General features: G+C 40.1%; 1 protein-coding gene across 2 annotated transcripts in view; it reads right to left on the reverse strand.

The window, feature by feature from the left end:
• Positions 1-331: 331 nt before the first annotated feature.
• The window catches only part of camsap2a (calmodulin regulated spectrin-associated protein family, member 2a), a 68,506-nt gene continuing 41,717 nt past the window's right edge, over positions 332-27,120 (reverse strand). Inside the window, exons 5-19 of one of the 2 annotated variants that reach the window (XM_084723228.1) lie at positions 26,746-26,778; positions 25,433-25,574; positions 24,237-24,376; positions 13,574-13,670; positions 13,270-13,366; positions 13,079-13,110; positions 12,713-12,782; positions 10,212-12,357; positions 7,963-8,099; positions 6,780-7,003; positions 6,164-6,260; positions 4,922-4,987; positions 3,753-3,868; positions 3,006-3,124; positions 332-2,060 (exon numbers count right to left, since the gene is read on the reverse strand). In XM_084723228.1, coding sequence (XP_084579354.1) covers positions 1,755-2,060; positions 3,006-3,124; positions 3,753-3,868; positions 4,922-4,987; positions 6,164-6,260; positions 6,780-7,003; positions 7,963-8,099; positions 10,212-12,357; positions 12,713-12,782; positions 13,079-13,110; positions 13,270-13,366; positions 13,574-13,670; positions 24,237-24,376; positions 25,433-25,574; positions 26,746-26,778 — 3,822 coding nt within the window. In that variant the 3' untranslated portion in view covers positions 332-1,754. The remainder of the gene's footprint in view (positions 2,061-3,005; positions 3,125-3,752; positions 3,869-4,921; positions 4,988-6,163; positions 6,261-6,779; positions 7,004-7,962; positions 8,100-10,211; positions 12,358-12,712; positions 12,783-13,078; positions 13,111-13,269; positions 13,367-13,573; positions 13,671-24,236; positions 24,377-25,432; positions 25,575-26,745; positions 26,779-27,120) is intronic. The other variant, XM_084723229.1, reaches the window with a different exon arrangement.

A 27,120-nucleotide genomic window follows, 5' to 3' on the forward strand; every position in this document is an offset into this window, starting at 1 on the left:
CATTTCTAAATAAAAAGAAAATAATACTGAGCTGTTTTAATTTTGTTCACAAATCTACTGTGAACCAGCAGCAAAGTGATCTACAACACTGGTTCTCAACCTTTTTGGCTGAAAGCAATGCCTCCTTGTAAACAAACTTAACTTTGATCCCCAAGGGATGATTTATGTTTTTACTATTTGTCGGTTTTACTTTAAGGGATGGTTTGGATTATTTCAAGTGGGGTTGTGTGAGGTACTTCTTGATAGTCACCCACAGTCGATGCCTTTTGGCACGCCGCCTGTTTGGAGAAGCAGAGGGGGGGCACCAGCATGGAAGCTCTGTTGTCAGCAACAAAATATATTTTTGTCACTTGAGATCACCACTCTACCTCGCCATCAGAGAGCCTTTTCTGGCAGGAAACTGCTGTTACATAAACTAAAATCCGCTTTCTCCAAACCAGCCAAGCTGCGAAATCAGCAATTTTACCTCACAGGGCACCGGAGTTGCTGGTCTACTGCAGTCTCATACTAGTAGTTTGTTTATTTTACACTGAAGTCATACAATAACACAAACACATTCATTCACTGAGGCAGCGGTGGACCAGCAACCCCTGTGCTCTGTGAGGTAAAATGATGATTGATTGATTGATATGATGATTTCGCCTATGGAGTTTGGGTTAGGGTTTTTTTTTTTAGATGGGTCATTTTTAAGTGGGTAAATTACTTCCTTCCTGCTGACCCTGTCCACTGCAGTATATCCTTTAATACACTATCAATTAGTACCACATACAACCCTGCATCAATTAATCCAAACTGCCCCTTTAATTACTTGAATACATATTGAGGTTACTGGTTCTGTACATCACAAGAAAAAGGAATTTCACACAACAATTACAAACATGACAGCATATTTGTATGTTAGAAATATATTTTTTTCACACATCATTTATTGCAGCTCAGATTGTCTGCAGGTGTCCTGACCCACAGGTTGAGAACCAGTGATCTAGAATAACGTCCTGCATCCTTTTAAAATCACTTTCTCGAGAAGGGTTCTGAAAAAGCTGAAACCGCTTGGCTTTGTTGAGCTGAACACACATGTACTGTGTGGCTGACGCTAGCTGTATGCAATTAGTTTTTTGGCCCTTTGTAGTTTTACGTACCTTAATATACAAACTGTTTCACCTACAGACATGAAGAAAAAAAGTTGTTCTTCCAAATACAAAAAAACCCCCGTCTGTACACGCTGTTTTACAATCGCCTCATTGCACTCACACGCTAAAACAAAAACGCGCATAAGGCCACACATCAACAGGATAATGCAAACACAAATCAATCTGTACATGAATTAAAAACATTCAGTGCTTCAGTGTACCCAATAAAATGTCCTAGCATTCATACTGTCTCTTTTTTTTGACGTTTGGCACATAGGAAACAAAAACAACACGCACACACATGCCTTCGAAAACTGACTCCAACATGACAATCTCTAAAAACACAGAAAGCATTTACATCATTCTTTAACAGTGGCATACATTCCAGTTGTTCATAATATTTGAGTCCTATCATGTCCAGTCCAGAGTAAGTAGGAAAAGCAAGGACAGGAATGCAATGAGAGGAAAAAAACAAACAAACATATAAAAAAAAAGACAAATATGCATTCAATCTAACTGGCATTGCAGGTGCTTGAATCTTCATGGATTTGTACAGTGAAGTGCAAATTGAAATGGTTCCATTTGAAGGGGAGATGGTGAAGTTTAGAGGGGTGTTGAGTTCCATTAGGACTGGGCAGGCACTACTTTTTTAGGGGTGGCTGGCTTCTTGGTTTGCCACAGGTGGTTGTGGATCGTCACTGCGTCCACGTTGGCCGACATTGTCTTGGCTGGTATCCGACTGAACTGCTTCTTGTCCGAGTTGTACTTGTAGAGGCCGTCGATCATCTTGCGCGTGATACTCTTGGGGCCGATGCCTGCCAGCTTGTTGATCTCCTCCGTCTCGGGGCAGTAGGTGTAAAGAGAGCGGAACTGGCAGCCGGCGTCTCGGAACAAAACCAAGAAGTTGTTGGCCTCTGATTTTTCCATTTCCTGTGATGATCAGGGGAGAAAAGCTCATTAGGTTTGAATACTTAAAATGTTTTTTCTTCCTTTTCTTCCCTTCTTATTTATAGTTTATATTATTACAATTTTCATTTTAATTTATACATAATTTATTATTCTTTGATTAGCTATTCTTATGAAAAAACAAACCTTTATTTGGACACAGTTCCATTGGTGGAACAAATTATTAGAAATTAAATTGTACAGCCCTCAAACTGAAATTCTAAAATACTTTACTTCATTTACCTCAATGACAGATAATGTGGCCTGGCCACTTTATAATGACATTAATAATGATTACCAGATGCTTTGTAAATGTTTAAGAAATCACATAGAAAGTTGGACCATTAAGTTTGTTGATGATTAATAATCAGTTTGGAAACCATCTATAAACATTACTTGCATGGCCGTTTTAGAGTTGCAGCTGCGATCCATTTTTACCTGTTGTCTTGATAAATTCAGTATGATTTCTAAATCACTAATTTCATCAGTATAATAACAAAAAGTCCTATCATACTCACCACTCTGCAGTGTTTTTACATTTAATTTGAATACTGTTTCCATTCACAAATTAATTCCGGCCATTCTTTGCTGTTTTTCACAATTAATGCTCACGGTAAATGCTACAGTAAATGTTATTTCCTGCACAAGTTTTACATTGAATGTCCCGTAGTCTTCACTTCACTGGTGGGCTTTTATTCCGAAATAATGTCACTATTACTTGAATACCAGCTGTATGCTTTTTGGAACGCATCTGCCTTTATTTTATATCAGTAAAAACATAAAGTATAAAGGAGAAAGGACACAGTTCCTGTGTCAGAATTTAACCCACAATGTTTAAGGTACATGGTGTGCATCATCATTAGAGCCACCAGGACACTCTGGACCTGTGCATGTATATAAAACAGTATGTTAAAAGCTCTGTGCTGTTACCTCCAGGATCTTGTTCTTCTGCCCCTCATTAACCTTCCCTGCGAGGCAGCAGTGGGCCAGAGCGTTCTGTATGATGTGCTTGTTAGATTTGGCGCTGGGCTCCTTGTATAGCTTTGGTCCTGAATGAGAACAGAGGGGAGAACGTCAGGATGAGACTGTTGTCATGGCAACTCCTCCAGTTATGTCAAAGAAAAGACTTCCCTCCCTATTTTTACTCTCTTGTGATAAATCTTGTATGAAGATTTCTACTGGTAGCATATTCATGTGTTAGTGGCTGGACTGACAAAGGAATCTGAACTGTGTATGCAGCATTTAGATTACAACTTAATTTAGGACAATTACGATATCAAACACCCTATTTACACCTGGCATTAAAATTTGCATCTGTATTCAAACATGTTATCCAGAAAGTGAGCAAGCAAAAGGCTGGAAAAGACACACTTCTAATTACTGATTAGCTGTCTGTTCTGAATCATGAAAGGACCAAAAGGAAAGATTGGATCATTGATTATCTAGATAACTTATTCAGATACAGATCCCATTTTAATACAGGCGTAAATGGGGTGAGAAAGATTAAAAAACACAGTCCTTCCGTATCGGAGAACAAGCTGCACTAGATACAAAAATTACTAATGTTTTTCCATAAAATTAGCTCCTGTTACCATTATGATAGTAAACCGTAAAGTTAGTTTATTCTCCAAACTATTTAGGCTAAATTTAAACTGAAGAAATTGACAGTTTAAGTACCGGTGTACTCTGTGTTAGACGTAACAGAGGAGGTTGTTGATCCGTTTTCCCAGTCCTTCTCTCCATTCCTGCTGCTGGAGCGGCTCGGGGACAGGAAGCCATCTGCAGAGTCTGGCCTAGAACACACACACACACACACACACACACACACGAATATTGGATCACCTTTCTGCATGGGTGCTGATCCTGAACACTCAGCAGATTACACTGTAGGCAGGGCAGGAAAACTAATGTAGAACTGTGCAAGCCAACAAGATATTCTGAAATAAATGCCACCTCAAAAAACCGAATCCTTCCATCCTAACGAAGCAGCAGTTGTTAGACCGGTGTCATTTTCCCACCCAGTCTACATCACATTTGTACAGATTAATCTTTCACCGTGGAGGAAACTGTGCACTATTTCAGCACACAGTTTGAGTGTCTGTTGTACATCCTGACATGAACTGGTGAGGCAGCAAAGCTTGCAGGCACAGGCAGTGAGCGCAGTGAGGTGAAGCAGTCTGGCGCATTTAAGGTCAATAAAAGAGGTCAATCAATTACAGTGCAGCACTTGGTTTTTACTTGCTCTTTTTCTGGACTGCAGCTGCATTATGTGTCCGCTCTGTACAAGTCATTTCTATCTATATTCCACTGGGATTATAATGCATTTATAAAATACACTATTCTGCTGCTTCTTCTATGAGGTAATCAGTAAGCACAGTAAAAGCAACTAAAGCCAAACTTGCTTGCAGTGCTTTTTCTGTGAACTTCCACATTAACAAGTCATTTTGGCAACGGGATAATGAACTTTGGATGAAATATATCTTCACATTTTTCAAGAATACCGGGTATTAAATGACTATCTTGTGTTTCAAAATCACAATATAGGGTTAAATGACTTGATAAGATGGGTGTTTTATGCAGGGTGTGCTCTGATAACAAACAGTTTACTTTTTTCAGGTGCGAAAAAGCCAGAGCAGGAGTGCAAATTGGTGAGGAAGGGAAGCGGAGAGAGAGAAGTGATTGTTTTGTGGTGGCGGAGCTACTAGAAGCATAGCGTCAGGCTACTGCTTTGAAGTTAATCATAAGGATTACTTTAAGTGCTCGATCGATTGCTAATAAAACCCAGTGTGGGAACAGGGTTTCAGTGCAGGATGGGGCGCAGGACATTGCGAAGCACCTTAACTAACCTTCTCCTTCTCAGTTTAGGAGATCCCAGAAAGTAGAAGAGACTGCCAGAGGCTAGACTAGCACTTCTGACATGTGTGAAACAGCAGGAAAGAAAAGTATAAGAAGGAAGATAGATAAATGCAGGAGAAATGTTAGACCTGAAGACTGGGGTTAGTCTGGAGAAATTGGCTTAAAAAAAAAAACAAAAACAAAGAAAGGTCAGAAACTGAAAATCAGAATTACTGCACAGGAAGATTTAAGAAGTTCAGAATAGATATTACAATATAAGTATTACAATAGTTTCTTTTCAGTTTTAATTTAGTTTTAGTTTACTATAATAACCTTGGATGGCACTACCGGTTCTCAAAGTGCCCCAAAAATGCAGTGTCTCTTTTGAGAAATCAAACTTGGTAACTCAAGATAATCCAGAGACCTGCACAATTATTTGAAACATTATTGAAACCATAATATGGCCAATATATGATAAAGGAAAATCTAAGAAAGGATTTAAGATCTAAGAAAACGTATTTATTTGGTGCAGACTACAACAAATCATCGTCCTGATTTTAATAGTTTTTTAAAGTGATAAAGCACAACATCTGTCAAAACAATCACAATATCATTTTTCATGCAGCCATAATCAAAGCTGTCAGATATTTTCAGGTTTCACAAGAAATGTTTTGACATTGTTATAACAGTACATGTCAGATCAATTCAAGTCTGGTAACACCCAGAGCAGTTATGTCACAGACGGTGCTTGTCATTAGCTGCTTAGGCAAAACACCTGCGTTTACATCTCTGTGATCTGTGTTTTTCCAGAATTCAACCTTAAGAGTATCGCAGCACTAATTTTCTGCCCCGGTATGCATTTGCTCTATATATTATGCATGGACTTAATGCTCATTTACAGTGGCTTAGCAACTGAAAGTCTTGAAGGAAGTGAATCACATTAAAATTATGAATTATTCCTAATGTCAGCAGGGTGCTAAGACTGTAGGGTTTTTTTAGGACACAATTTTCAGATTTTTTGACTCCTATCTTTGATCATACAGCTAACACCAAATTGGCACAAATGCACAAGTTTTCACCCTTATCATGTTTTACTAAAACTATCACTGCCATACTCCTGGATAATTCAGTGTTTTGTACCTGAAAGTATTAAATCTTTTGAAAAATCTGCTTAAAACATTAAAATATCACCTTTTTATGTTATTTTACATGTAAAACAGGCAGTTATAAATAGACTTGTAAAAGCGTCTCACCTTGGCGACCTCTTCTCGGAGTGAACACTGTCACTGTCTCCCAGGTTGAGGGAAGCGAGGGACAAGCTGGAGACTGAAAAGACACGTTGGCGTGAACCTGGATGTGAGATGAGATGTGGCACAGCACGACACAGTTACACCAACACGATGAATAACAACACCACCAGGCTGCCCACTGTGTTTTGTGCCAACTCTGTCACAGAGCAATGCAGCCTAAAATTAACTCTCGCATGCAGAAGTAAAATCCATATGGACACACCCTATAATACATGCACAAATATCTATAAACACATATAATATAATGCTTAATTTAACTGACATATAAAAACATACACTAATAAACATGAGTACTGTATTGCTCCTTCAGTTCTACATTAGCTCTGCTATTACTTTGGGATTGCTAGACATTAGATGCAAGACAAATATGCTTCTTATTTCCAGATATAATATAGATGAGAGTATGAATATATAAACTTAAATGACTTAATATCAATGTCACTAATAATACAAACATCACAATTTACCAAGCTGGCACAAAATAAAGTGGCAGCAGCACACAGATTCGACAGATGGGATGACCTTGACCTCTCTGAGTGAGGGTCGTCTCCATGGTTACCTGTGGCAGCTCTGACAGGGGTTTTTGGGGAGTCCATGCTGTCGCGGTGGATGGACTTGGGCCGGCCCCGCCTCTGTTTGGCCCCGCCTGCTGGGCGAGGTTTAATGACAGTGTCCATGTCCTCCATCAGTTTCAGCTGCTTCCTCCTAAGATACTCCTGCTTGATGAACTCCCTCCTCGCCTTGTCTTCCTCCTTCCTGATGCGCTCCTCCTCTGCTTTCAGTCTGAACAGATGCAACAGTGGGATGAGGTTTCTGTGTATGTGATTATACACTGCTACAGCTGTGCTGAAAAGTTTGAAGCTTCACTCATAATGTTGACATTCAAATGCTGTGCAGCTATTTTTTGCATGTCTGTTCATTCTGTTTAAACACAGTGATATTATTAGTATTATACGGTTGGAGGATTAGATTCCAGTGGTGGGTGCCTAACATTTTGTCTCTTTTCTGTGATGCAAACATTTCAAATAACATTGGCATTTCACTGAGGTCAAAAAACTGTTTGCTCTCCCACGTGCTGTACACAAACGGAGGCAGGCACCTGTATTAACACGGCGATTGTAGCAGCAATCTAACTGCACCATAAATAATATTTATGTTGACAAGACTACTGCAAGGAACTTTCATATTTTGTACATTTTGGAGGCCCCTGTGGTAGTGCTTTCACCATAATAACCACAAAATTTCAAAACTAAAACTATCTAAATGAAAGTCTCATAACCTGTTAAAAGCTCCTTGTAGTAGTGTTAAAAAGAACCAACTCATTTAATCAGATGAATACATTCAATGAAAATGAGCATTCTGTTTGAGGATTTTAATTTGTTTTCCTTAGAATGACGACATAAAATATGACGACACATTTAAGCAGCTTCAAATGTAAAGAAATGCAAAAAATAAATAAATAAACCGTGACACTGTGGTCACACTATTTACTTTCTGATGCAAATTAATATGCTAATGATTTTCTGGATATGTCTTATTACAGAATTTGAAACAACAAAAAGAAAGAAAGAAAGAATGAAAGAAAACACAACAAAGACAGACAACAAAACATGGACACATGGAGCTCCATAAACTACTACTAAAAATAACAGCCAGCTTAAATAAATTAACTTTGGCCAGACATAAGAAAAGAGCACAATGGGGAATGTATGACAACTTATTTTCCAGATGTGTCAACATACCGAGCTTCCTCCTTCTTCTGCTCCAACTCAGCCTCCAGCTGCATCTTCTTCTGCTGACTCTCCTTCTCCCTCCTCATCCTCTTCTCCAACAGTGCAGCCCTCTTCTGAGCCATGTTCTCCTCGGCCGCCCCCTCCGCCTGAAGCACAGAGGAAACAAAGTCAGTCACCTCACACTGTTCGCAGTTAAGTGTGCTCAAAGCAGGATGGAAATCCACTAACATTTAGTGAATATTATTTATTAGTGATTTGTAGCTGCTGTTCATTGAAGAAAGCTGACCTTCAGAGTCAAATGTTGTTGTGTGAATCTCCTTAAATCTTTCTATTCATCTAATCTGATATAATGAATGAGATCATTCAAAACCTGGGCTGTTATTCTGAAAGGTCAACTCTGGTTTGTGTAATTAAGTGAAAGTAAAATGGCTCATATACAGAACAATGTAGAGCATTTTTTACTGGAACAGAAAATTAACATTCTTAGGTCTTCTTTCTGGATAAACTTTAATATGCAATTTTATGTTACTATTTTGTTTTTATCCATATTCTTTGTATTATGGGACTACAAGGAACCTCACAAAATCATAATTTCATGTATATTTGGCCACATCTCACTGAAATGTTGACAAGAGCAAGACAGTCACAGCTTATGCACACTCTGAATGTATTGTCAATATAAAGTCATGCATTTACAACACCACAACAGTAACAATTTTAATTCAAAGTGAAGTTATTTCTATCATAGGAGGCTACTAATTTCAGTACAAATTGGCTTCATTTTATTTCATGTGAACATCCTTTGCTCTTCTGTCAGCACCCACCCTCACAATCCACTCAACCCTTCTCCAACCCCACATTTTCACAGCTGTGCCTGAATTATTCACAACAGTCCCAGTTTTATGACCTACATCGAAGCCCAGACTGCAGCTAGCAACGCTATCTTACAAGCCATAAATGGGAAGATGATGCTGTTCTCAGCCGGCATGCTTCCTGTACCATTCATCATCTCATGTTAGGAACAAACATGGCTGCCCCAGGTTCAAACGTAACTGCCCTTTTTTTCAAGAACAATTTGAGGCTTCCAGTGGTGCTACGTGGCTGACTCTGCATTGTATGTGCTTTATGATTTATGATGCTGTTTTTTTTGGCTCTGATGCTTTCTTATGATCGATGATGTTATTGCCTGTGTTGTTTAGTTGTTGACTCCACACTTCAGTTCCAGTGGAGAGTCCGAAACAAATTTGCCAGTGGGGACAAAAAAACTACAATATCTTATCAGAGCTACACAGTTATGGCTATGATGTGATAATCACAATTATTTTGATCACAATAGAGATTATTAATTGATTTTCGGGACAAAATATTTTTTTTGCACTTTCACATTTTAAAAAACGCAGCACCGCTTTCACTTCCATGTTGTGTTACATCCCTGCTAATGTGCAAATCTATGCATCAAAATCACACCGGTCCTTACAAAAACGTTTTTTACAGATAACAAACTCACATAGCACTGAGCTACTTTTTCTTTGCTGTTGTGCTGCATTGATACAATGACATGCTGTACAGTGTCCCCATTTGGATGTGTTGATGCTGGACAAGAACAGGGATTCAGTGGGGTAAAATTAGCAACGCTATTCTTTTTGGCCTTCAAGTATTCATTGTACTGCAGTTTTTGGTGTTTACTCAGGTGGTTGAACAAATTACATGTGTTGCTTTGCAGCACAGCCACAAGTGCCATGCATTCTTTGCATATGATTTGTTCTTGTTTAACATCACTTGCTCTAAATCCAAAATACTTCCAAACGATGGAGTTTATCTATTTTAAGGGAGTGGCTCCATCTGCTCAAGACATGTGATTTTCATTTGGCCCGTCTGCTCTCTGTTATACCTCATCTACTCTGAATTACAGCTGCAATATCCAGGAAATTTTGCGCAGGCTGCCACCACAGGGTGGCTGGCTGTTTGTTTAGGAAGTGCTTGATTTGATATGATATGCAGCAGTGTTTTCTATGAGTGGAGCACGCATTTTAAATATCACCATTGATCATTTTCTTCTGACTGTGGGAAGCAAAAATCCTGATTGAGATGAATACTTGATTAATTGTGCATCTTTAATCTACATTTTCTTATCTAAAGAAACATGGACTGAAACATTTTCATTAAATTCTCTTGATTATGACAAGACAAAGTGCTCAAAAGTACACACAATAAGTTCTAGTTCAACTTAGTTCAAGTTCTTGGAATCAACAACCTACCTTGAAGAAGAAACCACGACAAATCTTCTGTTCATAATCCGATCCCTCCACAGCCGTAGCTTGCTCCACCTCCACATCATCATCAAGCGTCAGATTTTCCAGCGGCTTCACAACTGACAGAGGAACCTCAATCAAGCTGCTCTTACTTTGACCTGGGGCTTCTGGCTGAGGAGGAATCTCTGTTGGTGTCACTGTAAAGGTTTCGACCACAGGGTGGGCCAGAACCTCAGGAAATGATGACTCTATGGTTGGTTTGAGATCCGAAACTGACTTGTGATCTTTCTGCTCATCTGTTTCCATATCAGTGATCTTGGATTGGCTGTGAGTGTCTGTTTCCTGGGTTTGGGATTCAGATTTTTGCTGCCTTTTGTCCTGCAGGTTGGGGGAGGAGGGGGGTGAGTTGGCTACACATATACTGGCAAGCTCCTTTTCTGGGGAAAGGAGTGACTCCATCTCCTTGGTTTTATCTCCATCTGAGGCTACTGTCGTTGGATTGGCGGGTGCTGGGTTCTCTCCCATGTAAACAAAGGAACTTTCCAAGGGCTGGCAGGGAGAAAATCTCCGTAGCCTGGGGATGCTATCGACAGATTGTGGAGCAGTTAGCACTCGATTGTAAGGAGCCAGCTTTAGCTCGCTGGGGCGAGCGGTGCGAGGATTACGTGAGTGGAAGGAGGCAGATTTGCGTTTGATGCTGGTTGGAGAGCGGTGGGTGGAGCGAGGAGAGTCGGCAGGAGAAGAGGGTCCTGAGGATCGAGCAACAGCTCCGGCTCGACTGTGTTTTTGTGGTGATGGGTTTGTATGTGGGGGAGGAATGACCCATGCCTGCTGATGCTGCTGCTCCCTCATGGCCATGATCACTTCCTGCTGCTGAGCCAGTCGCTGCATCTCCGTCTGGAGGAAGGCTAACGAGTGGTTCAGTTTCTCAATCGAACGTGTATACTCAGTGAGATCTACCTCAGTTAGCTGAGCGTGACTTTGTCCACCTTCCTCTCCTGCAGCAGGTGACTTTGTCCAGCAGGAGCCTGTGCTGCTTTGCTCCGCCCCATCAGGTGTGTCTGCCTTGCTCCTCCCAAATTTAAAGGTAGGACTTGTGCTTGCTGCCTTGCCTTCTCCCTCAGTTTTTCCTCCTTCTTCTCCACTCGCAGCACCGTCTCCTTTCCTCTTCACCACATTGAGAAACGCTGAGTGACCCATCTTCTGTCGATGCCTTGTAAAAGCAGCCTCCACTTTCTTCTTCTGTGCTTCAATGGCTTTACGTTTCTCCTCCAGCCTCATCCTCAGCTGCACCATTTCCGTAGCCATGACCTGAGCAGGGTCATTGGGTGGAAGCTGTACAGGTGTGGGCGATGCTTGAGCAGTGAGGGTCGGTGTGGTTTGCTGATGGATGGGGCTGTGTTCAGGGGTCGGGGCCCATGAGACAGATAATGGGAGGCCGAACTCAGAGCCCTCAGGAGTGGTCTTGAGGGAGCTGCTGCTGCACCTCCCTGAGTCTGGCGCTGGTGGGTTGTGCTTCCTCATCTTCTGTTCGGCAAAGCTGGTCATCTTCACTCCTGACGGGGATTTGCTCTGGTTGCTTGGGCAGGGGCTTGGTGTGTCCATATCCAGGTCCATGTTCACAGAGCAGTCTTTCAGAGAGGAGTCCTCATCCAGCATGTCTTCTGTTCGCAGATGGATGCCAGTGTCTACCTCAGTGGTGTCCGTGGTGCTCAGAGGCCCTTTGGAGTCCAATTCTGACACTGGCTCCAAGCCACCAACACCAGCCCCGTGGCCCTGACTGTGCAGAAAGAAGCCGTTGTTGATCCCCTCCAGTGGGGGCCTACTCGGGCTGTGGATAATCTGGAGGGCTTCCTCCATGGATGGAGTTGTTGCCATGACACCTCCATGTCCGTTGGGGTATGCTCGCCTGTCAGGGTCCGTGCCAGCCAGGCTGTCGGGGCAGCCCTCCTCCTCAATGCCAACACTCTGGCCGTTCACTGGCTGGAAGGACAGGTTACGTTTCATTCCTCGAGGCATGTGTTGGACCTTAAAGCCAGAACCGTCATCAGTGCTGACAGACCTCACCATGCCTCGTGTGGAGGAGAGAGGGCCGGGAGCAGAGTCCTCTTTGTCAAAGGGGATGTCAAAAGACACGCCATAAGGCCCAGACCTTCACAGAAAAACAAAGAGACTACAATTAAATCTTCAGATACTTTTTTATATTTCTAAGTTATTTGAGGAAAGAGTCTGGTTTGGCAAGATCACAATATGCCTTTCTTAATCCCCATGGAATAATTCATTCTCTTGGGGATTGGATAGTTTATCCTTTAACATGTGTTGGCCTTCTGGGTAGTTTTTATTGTTTACTGTTGTTTTGTTGCTTTTATTATTATCTGCCCTGCAATGTTTGCACTGTACAGCACCTTGTAAGTGTAGTTTTGAAAGGTGCTTTACTAATAAAAAGTACTTACTTACTTATGTACCTCAAATGAGCAGCACATGAACAGTACAGCAATCACACTAACCTTTTCTCTTTGGGCCAAGTGCCGAGGTTGCCGTCGACAAAGGACATTGAGGTTGACCTCTTGATCTCCCCTTGATGACACAAGTTAGAAAAGTAAGAATCAAAACAGAAGTTGTTGTCAACAACTTTGGTACAACTCTGATTTCAACAAAGTTGCAGCTCTGTGTAAAGTGTAAATAAAAACAGAATGCATCATATTCAGAATGAGTGTTTTTACAAGTCTTGTCTTTGCACTGTATATAATTAAATATAGGTTTAAAAGGATTTGCAAATTATTGCATTCTGTTTATATTTATGGTTTACACAGGGTCCCAACCCTTTTTAAATCAGCGTTGCAATAAATAAATAAAGTAATAAAAAAAATTACCTGAGTTTCGAGGTTGTGGTCGGAGGGGCAAACTAGGGAATGAGGGAGAGAAAAAATGACATGTTAAATATTTTCATTGTCAAAGAGCTCCTCCATTCAACTGGAAGTGAAATGCCTTACTCTTGCACTTTTAGAAGTACATGTATCACATGACACTCACATTTCATATTGAACACCATCTTTTAGCTCACCTGGGTCTTTCAGGACTAGGGGGTCTTTCCATGAAGCTCCTCTTGGTTGCCTTGGAGATGGGAATGGCTGGCATACTCTTCAACAAGGATGAGGTTTCTGAGGTGACACGAAAGAGACAAATTATCTGCTTTTACGATGGTTAGCAACATGATGCTGTACTTCAATTTCCCCATAATTATTTTGTGTATGTTTCAATTAAAATCTACTTATAGATACCTCTACAACTGTCATTACTTCTAGCACTTACCACCACTTACACTTTCTATACATGATACTGCAGTTGCTTTTCCTACTATGACTTGCCTGTGGATTGGTTGTCCAGCAATCTTGGTTTCACAAAGGACGGCTTGACCACCTCAAACCACCAAAAGAGCTCTGCCATAAACACCAGGTAGTTGTTCTGTGGAAAAACAAACAAACAAGAAGATTGAAAACACAGGATTGGGTAACATACTAATTCATTAAAGTTATACTTCAAAGAGACAAAAGTCTGTTACAGTGAGCACATTCTGTCTGTGTCCTGTTGTCACCTCATCCACAATACCACTTGCCATTCACTTGCATTGCATGTATTTCTCCAGCAGGTGTCTCTGTCCCTCACACAGAACCTGGGGTGAGGAGTGTTACTCCTATCTTCCAGTCTGCACATAAATAATTCACCAATCTTGCTCCATTTCAGATCATCCTCTCAAGAGAAAGCTCCTTCGTAGTTCAACCTACGAGCAAGTAATTTACAAGGGGATCTACATTCATCATCCTTTTCAGATGGGAATTTTCCATAAGTGAGTGACATTTCATTAAAATAAAAAAGATGGCTTTCCTGACTTTTTAAGAGTCAGACTTTTCACACTGTAAGAACTTATGTTAGTTAAGCTAATGTAACCAACATCATGGCCTTTCACATGCTGGATAAGCTAATCTTCCACTTACATAATGATGTCAACAGTACCTGTGTGTAAAGAGAAGCGATTAAGGAATTAACCTAATTTGCAAAATAGAGGGCAGCTATTTTTTTTTCCGTTCCCAATCACCAACATGCAATCCACCACTCAACTCAGATTGGGTGAGAAATGTTGGAGGGATCTTTGTTAGCCACTGCTGTGCCCGGCCACGTCCACGTCTAAATCAGGTCAGCATACAGTGGGAGGTCAAACTGCTTGAGGACACTGCACTGCAATATCCAAAAATAAAAATATCCATTGTACGATTTCATTTTCCTCTGCATGGAATTTTCCAAGATCCACTGTTGTTTCTTTCCATCTAAGAAAAGAAAAATATACACTAAAAAAGACTATTACGCTTTCCCTTAGAGAGCAAATGCATCTGTTAGAGCTCCTCTATATAACAACAAGTAAAACGTGTAGCTTTCCACAGACATTACTCAAAATACCACCAACCAGATTCAACCAGTATGTCTGACACTGTATAAAAATCCATGCAGGCTCACGTTCAGTCCAAACGCTGCATTTTAATCAGTCAACACTTGTGCCATCATGACTGAAAAAAAAACTTTTTAAAAGACATTTTAAATTAGTATGATGAAGCAAAGAATAAGTCCTCCAATCAAAAACATGTTATTTTTCATTTAGAGCTGCAATGATTAGTTGATTAATTCATTAGATATCAACTAGCAAAATTAATCACCAATTACTTTGATAATGAATGAATTGTTCTGAATAATTTTTCAAGAAAGAAAAATCTAAATCCTTTGATTTCTACTTCTCAAATGTGAATAATTTCTGCTTTCTGTAGTCCTCTATGACAGTAAACTGAATATCTTCATGTTGTGGACAAAACAAGACATTTGAGGACGTCACCTTGGTCCTTGGGAAAGGCTGATCAATATTTTTCACCTTTTTCTGACATTTTGTAGACCAAACAACTTATCGATTAATTGAAAAAACAATCAACAAACTAAGTGATAATGAAATCAATCATTAGGTGCAGCCCTTGTTCCTGAAATCCATTCAGTCTCATATTCAGCTCAAAGACTGCACTTTTAATGAGTCAAGATTTGTGCCATCATGAGTGAAAAAAATTAAATAAAGAAATAAAGAATTAAAGAAAAGAAAAGAATAAGTCAAATTCCTCCAATCAAAAACAAGTTATTTTGCACTATAAACTGAATCAGGCTTTGGTAGATTTTTTCCACTTTCACATACTTCAAGAATTAATATTTAATCAGTTATCGTGCCCAATTGGCTGGTTTTTTTGTAGTGGACATACCAGCATGCACTTAAAAATGCATATGTGCACATACACACATATGCAAAATGAGTGCAGTGAAGCAGGGACGACCTTGAGGAAACACGCCCCCTCCCCGCCCTCAGTCCGTGGTCTCCAGACAAAGACAATGCTGCATGGCTCAGCTCTAAAGATACCTGATTCACCTCATCAGCAAAATTGTGCTCTGCCAAGCACACACCACCAAACACACGCACATCATACACACACCCTTAAGCTCCCCCCAACTACAGCCTAAAAGCACACCAGGAGGGGCAGAGGCAATTAACACCAGTAGCAGTGGTTTCTCCTGGGTGTTACTGCAGCATTTTACTTTTTTTTTTTTTTTTTTGGACTCCTTTTTGTTTTACCTCACATGGTAGCACGCAGAGCTGCAAATGTGTGAAAAGGTGTGCACATGGTTACCAAAGTCATTAAAGTAAAGCAGACAAATATTGGATTATCATCTTCACAACTGCTTATTACAGCTAGAGGTTTTCATCAGTCATTTAATTATAAAATAATCTTTTTCTGCCTATATTTTGAGTTACATTTGCCCTTCCTGCAACTCTGGGATTAAATAGCTCTTTACTTATAAATAGCTAGTTAAATACTAAAGTGCTAGTTACCTTTAGGTGCGTTCAGCATTCCTCAATGGGTAAAGGCGACCAGAGGAAGAAGAAAGAGCCAAAAGGAAAAAAAAAGAAGGAAACAGAAAGAGACAATGATCTCCTAACGTCCGCCCAGCCGAGATTGGTGGCAGAAAGCCCAACCTGACTTCTCTCGTCCCATCTGTCCTTCTGACTACTACTGACACACCAGGTGTGAGTGTTATCGCTTAATACCACCAGTCAGCAGTCACACACACTCACACAGATCCCCAAATAACCAGCCGCTGCACCACCACCATTCTGCCTCTCTCCCCTCTGACTGGTACTACTCCCTCTGCCAGCAGGTCTGCAGGGCTGCCAGATCGGTTTGTTTGGAGATTTGAGTGTCAGAGTGTGTGTCACTCTCAGGATGAAAACAGGGACCTGATTGGTGATTACTAAGAAGAGAGCTCAGGGTTGAAGGAGGGGGGGTGGTCAGAGCTAATCCATTCCACAGGGATGGGCACAAATAGCCCACCCTGCATCTACTATACATGCACACACGAACAAGAGAAAATTTAAATGCAATGGCAATGTGTCAGATTTGCAAGCATGAAAATGCACAGAGCAGGTTACACAAAAACACCCCACACATTACATTATCCAACTCAGCAAGACTCTACGCCCAGACATGCACTGAGCATTCACTGAGCATTGATGTCAACAATCATCGGGCCAAAGGCTTGATTAAAGGATCTAGGTCCTGCAGCCAGACAGACTGACAGACTCACTCCAATCAGGAAAACCCACTCTCTTGATTTGCTGCCAAGTTTATCGGGCTGCCCTGAGTTACCCACAGAAAACCCTGGGCTTGCATCACAAAGCCTAAAGAAGAATTAACTTCCATGCTCAGATCATGTGGCCACACACACTTCAGATGAAGAACGTCAGTGCAAAATTCTTCCTGAAAGGATATTATGACACTGAAAAGAACAATCATTACTTGACCCTCACATTATCTTTGCACACAGGGCTGCATGATAAATGATCTTACAATATCATTAGCACCTTTCATATGAACTCCTCTCTCGAACATGGTTAAGACGATGAATTGTTTACATTCAGTATCTCCGAAATGGCCAAGCTCCACATTGATGATGCATCATCAAACACTCCATATTTTGATTAATTCACCAGGTTGAACCATAATTCCTAGACCACCAATTAGACACCCACTGCAAGTCACCCAATTTATTGACTCAAATGAAATGTAATTCAGTATACCTAAATCAAACAGAGAACCTAGTCTGTGTTTAATATAATCTAGTTTAAAAACATATATCCTTCATTGCTGATATAAAATGATGAAACATGATCAACAGTTTTAAAGCTGAGCTGGAGAGGCAGCTTATGACTTAAGTGTGTTAATTGCCTTCCTCAGGGTAAACTCAGCTTCTCTGCTACAAACCTCCCGGTAAAAAACAGAAGCAAACGCTGGCTAAAGCCCAAAGCTGGTGAATTTCATTTCTCCTTCTTTGGATCCACAGATGGTAATTTAGATGTGTGCTGTAAATTAATTAAATGAAGAGCCGGTAAATGGGAGTGGGTTGACGTGATTTACTAGCCTGGTGTCCATTAGGAATGAATGGCCGTAAGTAATGTGTGTATTCTATGGCTTTGGGGGTTGGGTAGTGAAGGCTGGTCTATTGTCTCTTATAGAGATCTACTGAACATAATGTGGACTGATTCTGTCGTCACCAAACATACTAAATGTTGTGTTTTATGTCGACTTTCTCCCTGAGTCTTCTGGCACCTTTAGAAGGAAGGAAACAGACCCTTAACTCTGGTGGTTTTATGTGCAGTGCTCTACATATTCTGCCACATGGAATCTGACATGGGGATGTCACACAGACTAGTGTGTGTGTGTGTGTGTGTGTGTGTGTGTGTGTGTGTGTGAGCATGAAGACACTCATTTAGCTGTCAAATGTTCAGGCTGCGAGGCTTCATGCTCAATTTCAATTTTCTGCACATATTGACCGATTTCTTTGGATGACTGATAACAGCAGCTACACTCTACAGTCCCTCCAAAACCAAAAAACTTACTTACCATATCTGAGAGGCTAAAAACAGCATTTTTGTATGAAAAAAACAACTTCTTGATTATGTGATTATCAAAATAGCTGTGAATATTTTTCTGTCCATCAACTCATTGATTAGTCAACTACGTAGTTGTTGCAGCTCTAGTCTTTGTGTCCTCCATGTTAATGATGCTGAGCCAAACAGTCAAATTTAATTCCTTTATCTCACATTTACTTTAACAGCTTATCTATTAACATTGGAGTTGAAACAGTCTGTTTTTTATTGACTGATCAACACAAATTGATTAATTGATCAACTTCTGTTTGTCGGTCCAAAACCAAAAGCTATTCAGTTCAATATAATATAAAACAGAGAAATTTATCTGTTTCTGTTATCTGAAATCTGTTGCTTTTCCTTGTTTTATGTGTGTTTTAGACTCTTAGATGGACAAAACAAGACATTTGAATGTTATCTTCAGCTCTGAGAAATCAGCAGATTAATCAATAATGATATTAATCATTAGGTGCAGCCGTAATCAACATTCAAGAGTACATTTTGGTTGATTATTGTGCATTCACTCTGGAAATCCTCTTTATATTTTCTGCTGCTTTGTTGTAAATGGAAAATCTACATCACACCTGATGGAGGGATTAGAACAGGAACACGTTCAGATAACTGTGATATTTATCATGCTGTGTGTGCCTCTGTGTTTGCTTCAGTGTTGGGCATGTTTAAAAACATCAAGGTCCAAAAGATGCTGTCCCTCTATCTTTCTCTTTCCCCCCTCAGTCTCCTCCATCCCCCCATAACCGTTTCAGACTCTCTTGGTGGAAGTGTTATCGCTCCTCCTCCTTTTCTCTCCTCTCCTCTTTCCATTTTCTTCCATATCAACACCTCTCTCGCTTCCCGTCCCTGTTAAATGTCTCAGCTCAATCTCTATAATAAGGTCTCCATTAGTATGGCAGGCCACAACGTACAGCTACTGAGGGTGTGACTGCCTGTAAACTGGGTCAAGGTTACTGAATCTAACTGGTTCTGTGTGTAGTTCTGGCTGCACTGCTGCTCTCAGGCAATAAGTCTACCCGCCTGGGATTTTATTTTGTTTTATCCCTCATGAAATTAGCGTCAGCAAAATATTACTGGCTGGTTCACATGACTCAATTATTTCTTTTTTGATGGCGTCTGTTTAGTGGATGTGTGTGTGAGCTCTGGGGCTGCTTGGAGTGTGAGAGGAATAATGTGAAAACAAGCGCTTCGCTCCTGATGTTTTATAGCTATCACTATACGATTAGTACAATCTCAATACTGAACACCAGCATTGCTCTATTTTCGCATCTAGGCTTCATAACTCCAGAGGGCATATTACAGAAATGTACTATCCTAAGCTAAAAGAGGAAGAGTCTGAGAAAGGATTTTTCACATTTTAGCATTGCAGAAGCAAATCCTAGCTAATTTTTTAGGAATCTTATTTCATAATATGCTATCTCAGATTAGGAATTCTTAAATACTCAATCTAACCTCGCTTATCAGCTTTTATGACTGTTATCTAGCAACCAAGGCAATTTTACACATCTCACCAAGCTAACCTGCTAAATATCTTTGAAATCATTGTTTTTTTTTATCATTGAATCATGTTGAAAGATGGCTTGTAACTTCAAGACAGATAAGTTAGACGTCTTGATAACATCTGCAGATAAATCAAAAGATGTTCTTTAGGTAAATTTCCAACAATGCAAACTTGGGAGATAAAAGATATAGCAGACACAGTCTCTGTCATATCCAGCATCCATTGTGTTGAAGCAATAAAAGAGCAGCCATATGGATTAAACAAGTTAGCTAACATTACGTACTGTTAGCTAAAAAAAACAATCGGCTACTGTTGGCAAACACTACAGTTAGCTACTGTTAGCTAACAGTACCATTAGCTACCCTTCGCTAGATAGTAAGTTAGTTACAGGTGGAGAAGTGAAAATTAGGACATCTCAACAACTAAAATTAAAGGTAGGGTGTGTTATTATAATCCAAAACACACTGCACAGGACAATGAGAGGGGGAGGGGGAGCAAAATGGATGGAAAATCTTCCAGCACTGAAGGAGGATTTGTTTGGTCCCTGAGTTCAAATACACACAAACTTTCTCCAGAATTGGACACTCCATCTTTAAGAGCATTTATTAATGATTTTGAGAATTTCAGATACTTGTGTTATGCAGTTTTCAGGTCCTGAGTTGAGGTAGGATCTGCAAGTTAGGAGGTTTCTGTAATATGGCCCCCTGGTCTCAGTTTAATAACTGAATGAAGTCAAATTCTTCTATTTTTTCATCCATCTTTTACTTTCAGATGGAAGCATGAAATATGATTTGTGATAGCAAATACACTGAAAGATTATTTCCAAGTCTTTTATCAGAGTTTACTCTAGAAAGTCCATGTAATCAATTTAACTTGGCCGAGGTTGGTGTGAGTAAAATGCTCTCTACAGCAGGATGGAAACGCTGCAGCTGCACTGTAAACTGCATGTTTTTTTTTTTTAGTTTAAGGTGGTTTGAAAGCTTGTTCAGTCCGTTTAGAGACAGTCTACTGATGTTTGTCCTTTCAGCGACCTCAGTTCAGTCTCTGCTGAGGACAACAGTTCTCCGTCAGAGGACATGCTGAGGCAGAGTCAATGTCAATGAGAAACATCAATCATTCATTTTTTTTTTTTTACTGCTTATGCAGCTCTCAGGCAAAACAAACTGAGATGGACACATCAGGGACAAACACCAAACACACAGTGAGGACGGAAAGTTACACAAAACCACAAGACAAATAGTAGTATGCTTTTCTTTTTGGTAGACGTTTAGCCGTGCCTTTTGTGTGGCAGAATAGTGGGAGCTGCTATTTTGGGATGTTGTGGGAAGTGTGGACTCCAGTAGCCATAGTGGATATTTAATGAAAAGGTTTTCTGCACAGACAAAAATACACAACTAGAAAGCACAACTAGAACAAAATGTGTTTATACCGAAATAAAATATTAGTCATGCCCTCCCTCGAAACGCCTAAATGTAGCATGTGTTTCTCAAACTTTCCCAAAAATCCGGTTGCATTTTTACCAAGAAGGGGAATAAAAGGATAAGGACAAGAATAAGAGCTGTTACAAACCCACAGTAGCCTTGACCTAAATGAATAAATAAATAAAATGAAGCAGAAACAACAAAGAAGTAGTATACAGGAAACAGAGGAGATATGATTGAGGTCTACAAGCTTGTTCACAGAATATATGGCATCACAGCTGAGCCTGTCATTCATTCGGTTTGATATTATTTATGTTTGTCTTATGTCTGCAACTGTGTTATCTGTGCCAGGACATTCTTGAAAAAGAGATTCTTGATCTTTTAATCCTGGTTAAACAAAGATTAAATAAATTAATACAATTTTAAATGAGTATATCATGATATTTTTTTGTCATATGTTTTGCTGGTATGCTTTCTTTTGAGTTGTAGAGTCTGGTGAGGGGGGTTTATATCCTGTACTGGAAAACTCTCAATAAATATTAATAAATAAACAACATGAAGAGTAGAACTGGAAAAAAGTCGTAACAACACTCCCTTCCTGTTTTGAGCCACATAGCATTCCAGCACTGTGTCATCTCTGCCTGTTATACTGAAATATTTGGTTGATCTCAGGTGACCTTTACTCCAGACCTGTGCACCTGTATGTGTTTTTATTGAGGGAGAAAGAAAAGTAGGGTAAGGAGTGAGTTTACTTTTTCCAAGCTGACTCTCTGACAGATGCACTCAACAGCATCACACATTCAAAAACCAAGAAATTACAATCAGTAATCTCACATCAGACACAGCTGACAACCTTGATATTGCTCACACACACACACGGGACTGGAAGAAATATAAACTGAGCTGTGAGCATGAGAGAAAAGGAGTGAGTTAAATGACTGAATGAGAAATTTCAGCAAACAGATAAAATGAGAATAATAACAACACAAAAAGGAATTAAGAGAAAGAAAGACAGGAAGAGCAAGTGAGAGAAGGGAAGGATTAACAAAGACAAACAAAGAAAGAGTGTATGAGGACAGAAAGAAGGAAAAAAAACATCTGCAGACATGTTGGGAGAGCAGGGTGAGTGCAGCTCTCCAGGCTTGTGGTTGATGAAGACAGATAGTTTGGACTGAATGGTTTTTCCACAGCATGACTCACCACACTGGCTTACACAGCCACTCGTTTCTCCTGTTTCATCTAGCCTTTCTCACTGGACACCACACCATATGGCTTTCTAATCTGTTTTGTCCAAAAACTCATGAATGGATTAACAGGATTTGTATCCATTTATGGAAACGATCATTAAATTGCGTGTAACTCAACATTTTGATTTGTCATTACTCCTAGGTTTTTTTTTGAAAAAGCAGAACGATTTCCTTGGAGTTTTACGTTAACAGCCATTTCGTAAAAAGAAACATTTTTTCAGATGGCGCCTTTTCTACTGTTGGCATTTATTCTTTTTTGCTGGCACAAATTGGGTACATTTTTGACAAGTCAGTATTTCAGCAGTTTATATTCTGACAGATGTTTCTCCAAGACTGCAATGACTATTACACACCAACTGCAAAAGCAATTTCAGAGTGGAGAATCGATTTGCAAAGAGAAGCTGTGGACACCAACCAGACGGGCTCGGTATCACAATACAAGCATCAAGTAACTCCAGAGATTTCTGTTCTGTGACGCGCAGCATGTTTCAGACTAGAAAGAGCTGAAAATTTACAGCAAGCAGTTCAAATAGCGAGTTGGAGCCGTAGACGGTACATTACATAGGTTGAAATCCTATTTATTATACAATCCAGACTCGAGGAAGCTCAGGCAGGCTGCAGGAACTGACAGGAGAGCTAATGAGCTGTAAACTGATCACCTATTTCTTACTGTTCAGCAGTTTATATTCTGAAAGATATTTCTCCAAGACTATAACAACAATTACACACCAACTGTGAAAGTCATTTCAGAGCGGACAATCGATTTGCAGAGAGAAGCCGTGGACACCAACCAAACAGGCTCAATATCACAACACAGTCACTCCAGAGGTTTCTATTGTGTGACATGTGGCATATTTTAGAGTGGAAATTACTATGACTAGTACTAGACCAATTCATAAAAACCACCCGGCTTCGCAAAACACAAACTCGCAGTCTGACTGAGAAGGCAGTCAAAGATTCGTACACACAAACAGGCAACATCATCTGATTGGAGGTATAGATCAGAACCAAACAAGCAAAAAAACTCTTTGATTACCATGGCAATAACTAAATCAAGAAAGATGCAGTGGCCATGGTGAGTTTGGGGAAATGCATAGCGGACGGGTTACACACAATTGTTGGTAAACAGCTGTTGACATACACTTTAATGCCTGCCTGGACTGTGATGCCATTTATGATGGCTGCTACTATTAGACCATTGCAGCTTTTGTCTGATGTGCTTTCAGTGTGTCTTTATGTTTTGTGCTGTACCGCAAATTGCCTCTCGGAGGACAGTGAAGTGTTTTTTTAAAGTCTCTGTCTAAAGCTTTTTACTGGGCAGTTTTTATGGGCTCAGTTTCAGCAAGTCAGTAGTTCAGCAGTTTGTGTTCTGACATGATATTTCTCCAAGACTGTAACAACTTTTACACTAACTGCATATACAATTTCAGAGTTTCAGAGAGGAGCATGAGAGAGAGAGAAGCGCTGGACACCAACCAAACAGGATCAGTATCACAACAACAACAGCAACAACAACAATTCCACCATGTAGCATATTTTAGACTAGATAGAACTGATAATTTAACTGAAACTTTAAAATGATCATTGAGATCAATTTACTAAAGCATTTTATAAAAAAATCAACTAGCTTCTCAAAACATTGCAAACTTGCAAACATACACTTACAAAACTAAGAACCTCCAGTCTGTACAGCTTGTATCATTTTGTTAGTCATAGACTTAAAGTTACTGACAAAACTTTACAAGCACCATATAGATACAGAAGTGAGGGTCAAATTATTTCACTTGTAAAAGCAAATGTCTCATTTTGTGTTTGAATGCAGCCAGGTCGGAGCAGTACCTTGATGGTGGAGGAGGCGTAGAGCATGTCCTCCAGGCTGAAGTGGCAGCAGCTGTTCAGGTTGTCTTTGCAGAAGTCCTGTATGAGCTGCAGGTTGTAGAGACGATCAGCCAGCGTCATGTTCTCCTTCAGACACACATCTGGGAGGGAAGAGGGAGCCATGAGGATCAGAGTGACGTCAGTATGAAGCTGGTGATTGAAGAGGCTCTGGTTAAAGCACACAATTCAGTGGTTTTCAGTGTGCTGATGGTTTTCGATTGTGTGTTGAGGATCTTTTAGGGAGGAAGTGCTGAGGTGTTTATAAAGCACAGTGGTTTGTGAATGACTGACCAATCATTACAGTGGGTTACAGCCACCAAGCTGTGGGTGGGGCTGTGTGTTAATACATTTAAGGAGCAAACAGTGTCAAGTGATTGATCTTTTGTCCCTGTGATGTTTTCAGTTTAACTGAATGCCTGTGTGTATGGATATGTATTACACAATGTGTGTGTGTGTGTGTGTGTGTGTGTGTGTGTTAGATGAGCCCATTATCAGCAGTGTGATGTCATTATGTTACATCTTTTGTTGGTGGCTGATCTTTGATTGATTTAGTGAATGAGCCATTTAGGAACAGGACAAAAAGACACATCTATCAACAAACTCTGTAACTAAATGTTTTTAGAAATAAAATTTTTCACTTTTATTTCCTGTGCTGAGGAATAAAAACACACCATTTATGTTAAAAAAAAGAAAATCACTGTCCTCAGAGCTCAGTTATTTGCTTTGTTATATGAAAAATATTTTTTTTAGCATGTGAGCTGTTTGAAATGTGCTCTGAAAACAGATGTTTACCATTGCAGTTCCATTAGAGTTTAGAAACAGTTTAAGCCAGAAATATTTTAAAAGTTTGAAAAATTCAACATGTTAAGCATATTTTTGGCCTATTTGTTTTGTTACTGGAGCTCTTAAACTGTTGAAGAATCTTGGCTACTTTGTGCATGGTGCAAGACCTGCAGAAGTTTTGTTTTAGGCTTTCAGGCTTTTATTTCCTCAGTCCAAGGTAGGCAGTGAGGAGTGAGAGGGAGGGGACAACATGCAGCAAAGGGCCGTAGGGGCAGAATGAAACCAGGGTCACTGTAGAGGACTCAGCTTCAGCTGCAATCCTAACCAAAACATACAACTCTTACTTCAACCCACGCTCACTCTAAACTGCTTACCATCCAACTGTAGCAGCTGAGGGCAGTAGAAGTGCAGCAGAGCACCCAGCGCAGAGCCGTCCGTGCTGTCTTTCAGTAGGTTGTCCACTGGGGGGATCCAGGGAACCGGCTGGGTCGAAGCCTGCTCCTTCCTGTAGCGAGCCTGTCGAACATAAAATACACACCTATAAAACAGAGTGCATTGTGCAACATTACCCTTCCAACATCTGCAGTACCTATCGGACCAGACCTGTCCTATTGTTTCTTTTTTAAATAATTAATTTCAGCTGCATAATTAGTCATGTGTAATGGCGCAGGCACCACAACAGCCGTGTCTTTATTGTCTCTTTAAAGAACACATCAAGGCTTCATTAGTTTTACTCTTGTATGAAGGTAATTGAATGTTTCTGGAGCCTTACAGCGTTTGTAGTAAAATGTTTTAGCTGCTGAAAGGAAACAGTCACAGTACCACTGAGAGGCAACAAAGCCCATTATAGTAAATATTGATCTTGTACAAATACAACTGAAGCAACTTGCATATTATTTTTCCAGATGTTGTATTCTTTGTTAGTCCTAGTGGCATAATACACAGCATTTCCAATTCAACTTGAATAGTGAGTATTTATAAACAGCATAATACATGATAAACTGTCACGCTTGCCATTGTTTTATCTACAGTAACTGTGAGTGCAGCCCAGTGGCATGAATATATAAATGACTTTCTGTTAAAACACATCTGAGGTGAAATGAGTCAATATTACAGGAGGGACTACTGGCTCTTGGACTTCGAAACAATTTCATGCCAAATGCTCCCAGACGTCCCATCTCGGAAATGAAATTCTAATAAAATTAATGTTGTTTTCCTTTTTTTTTTTTTGGCTAATCCCTTAGGACCTCTTCAGTGATTCCCCAAGGATGTCTCGTTCCAATGACAAGGGCTTTCATATTAGCAAATAGAATGAAGCACGTTTGAGAGTATGGATTTCAATAAATGTAACCTCCATGTAACTAAATAGAGACAGTAGAGAATAAAAGAAAACAAATTTATAATGCAGTTCATGCTCTACTGTTTCATTTTAAGGGAAAATAATTTCATACATTTTCATACTTTCTTGTCATGTTTTTGCTGTACAGTAAATCACATGGACACAGCACAAGGAAACACTTAATCAGAACAGAGGAGGAGAGGAAACAAAAGCTGTGTTTATGTAACAGTGAAGTCACAGGTTGATGCACACGTGTGATAAAATGATGGCAATCAGCGGTGGGTGGGAGAGGAGGCGGTCACTATGGATACATAGATGAAAGAGCGTAGCAGTGATTAGTTGACTTACAGGCACAAGCTTCATGTACCACTTGGTTGGAGACTGCAGCAGCACAGCAATAGAAAAAAGACAACAACAACAACAACAAAGACATACCTGTTAGTGAGATTAGTTAGTAATGCGATTAGTAATAAAAGGAAAGACATGACAGCTGTGAGATCAAACGAGGAGAACCTGTTTGTTATTGAGAAAGCAAGAAAAGCAGCCCACACGACCCAAATAACCCTGAAATTGTGTGTAGTGTAATGTGGCGTTCAGCTCTGACTGTGTATTTTGTTGCTCAGACGTCTACAGAATAAGAGTTTAGTTATGGACAGACCAAATATAAGCTACTTTGGCGAGGGCGGTGGTAAAATTCAGCACTTTTCAATCTCTTTTCAGGCA

The sequence above is a fragment of the Lutjanus erythropterus genome, chromosome 7 (genome assembly GCF_056507025.1).
Source record: "Lutjanus erythropterus isolate fLutEry1 chromosome 7, fLutEry1.hap2, whole genome shotgun sequence".
NCBI classification, from domain to species: Eukaryota; Metazoa; Chordata; class Actinopteri; order Lutjaniformes; family Lutjanidae; genus Lutjanus; species Lutjanus erythropterus.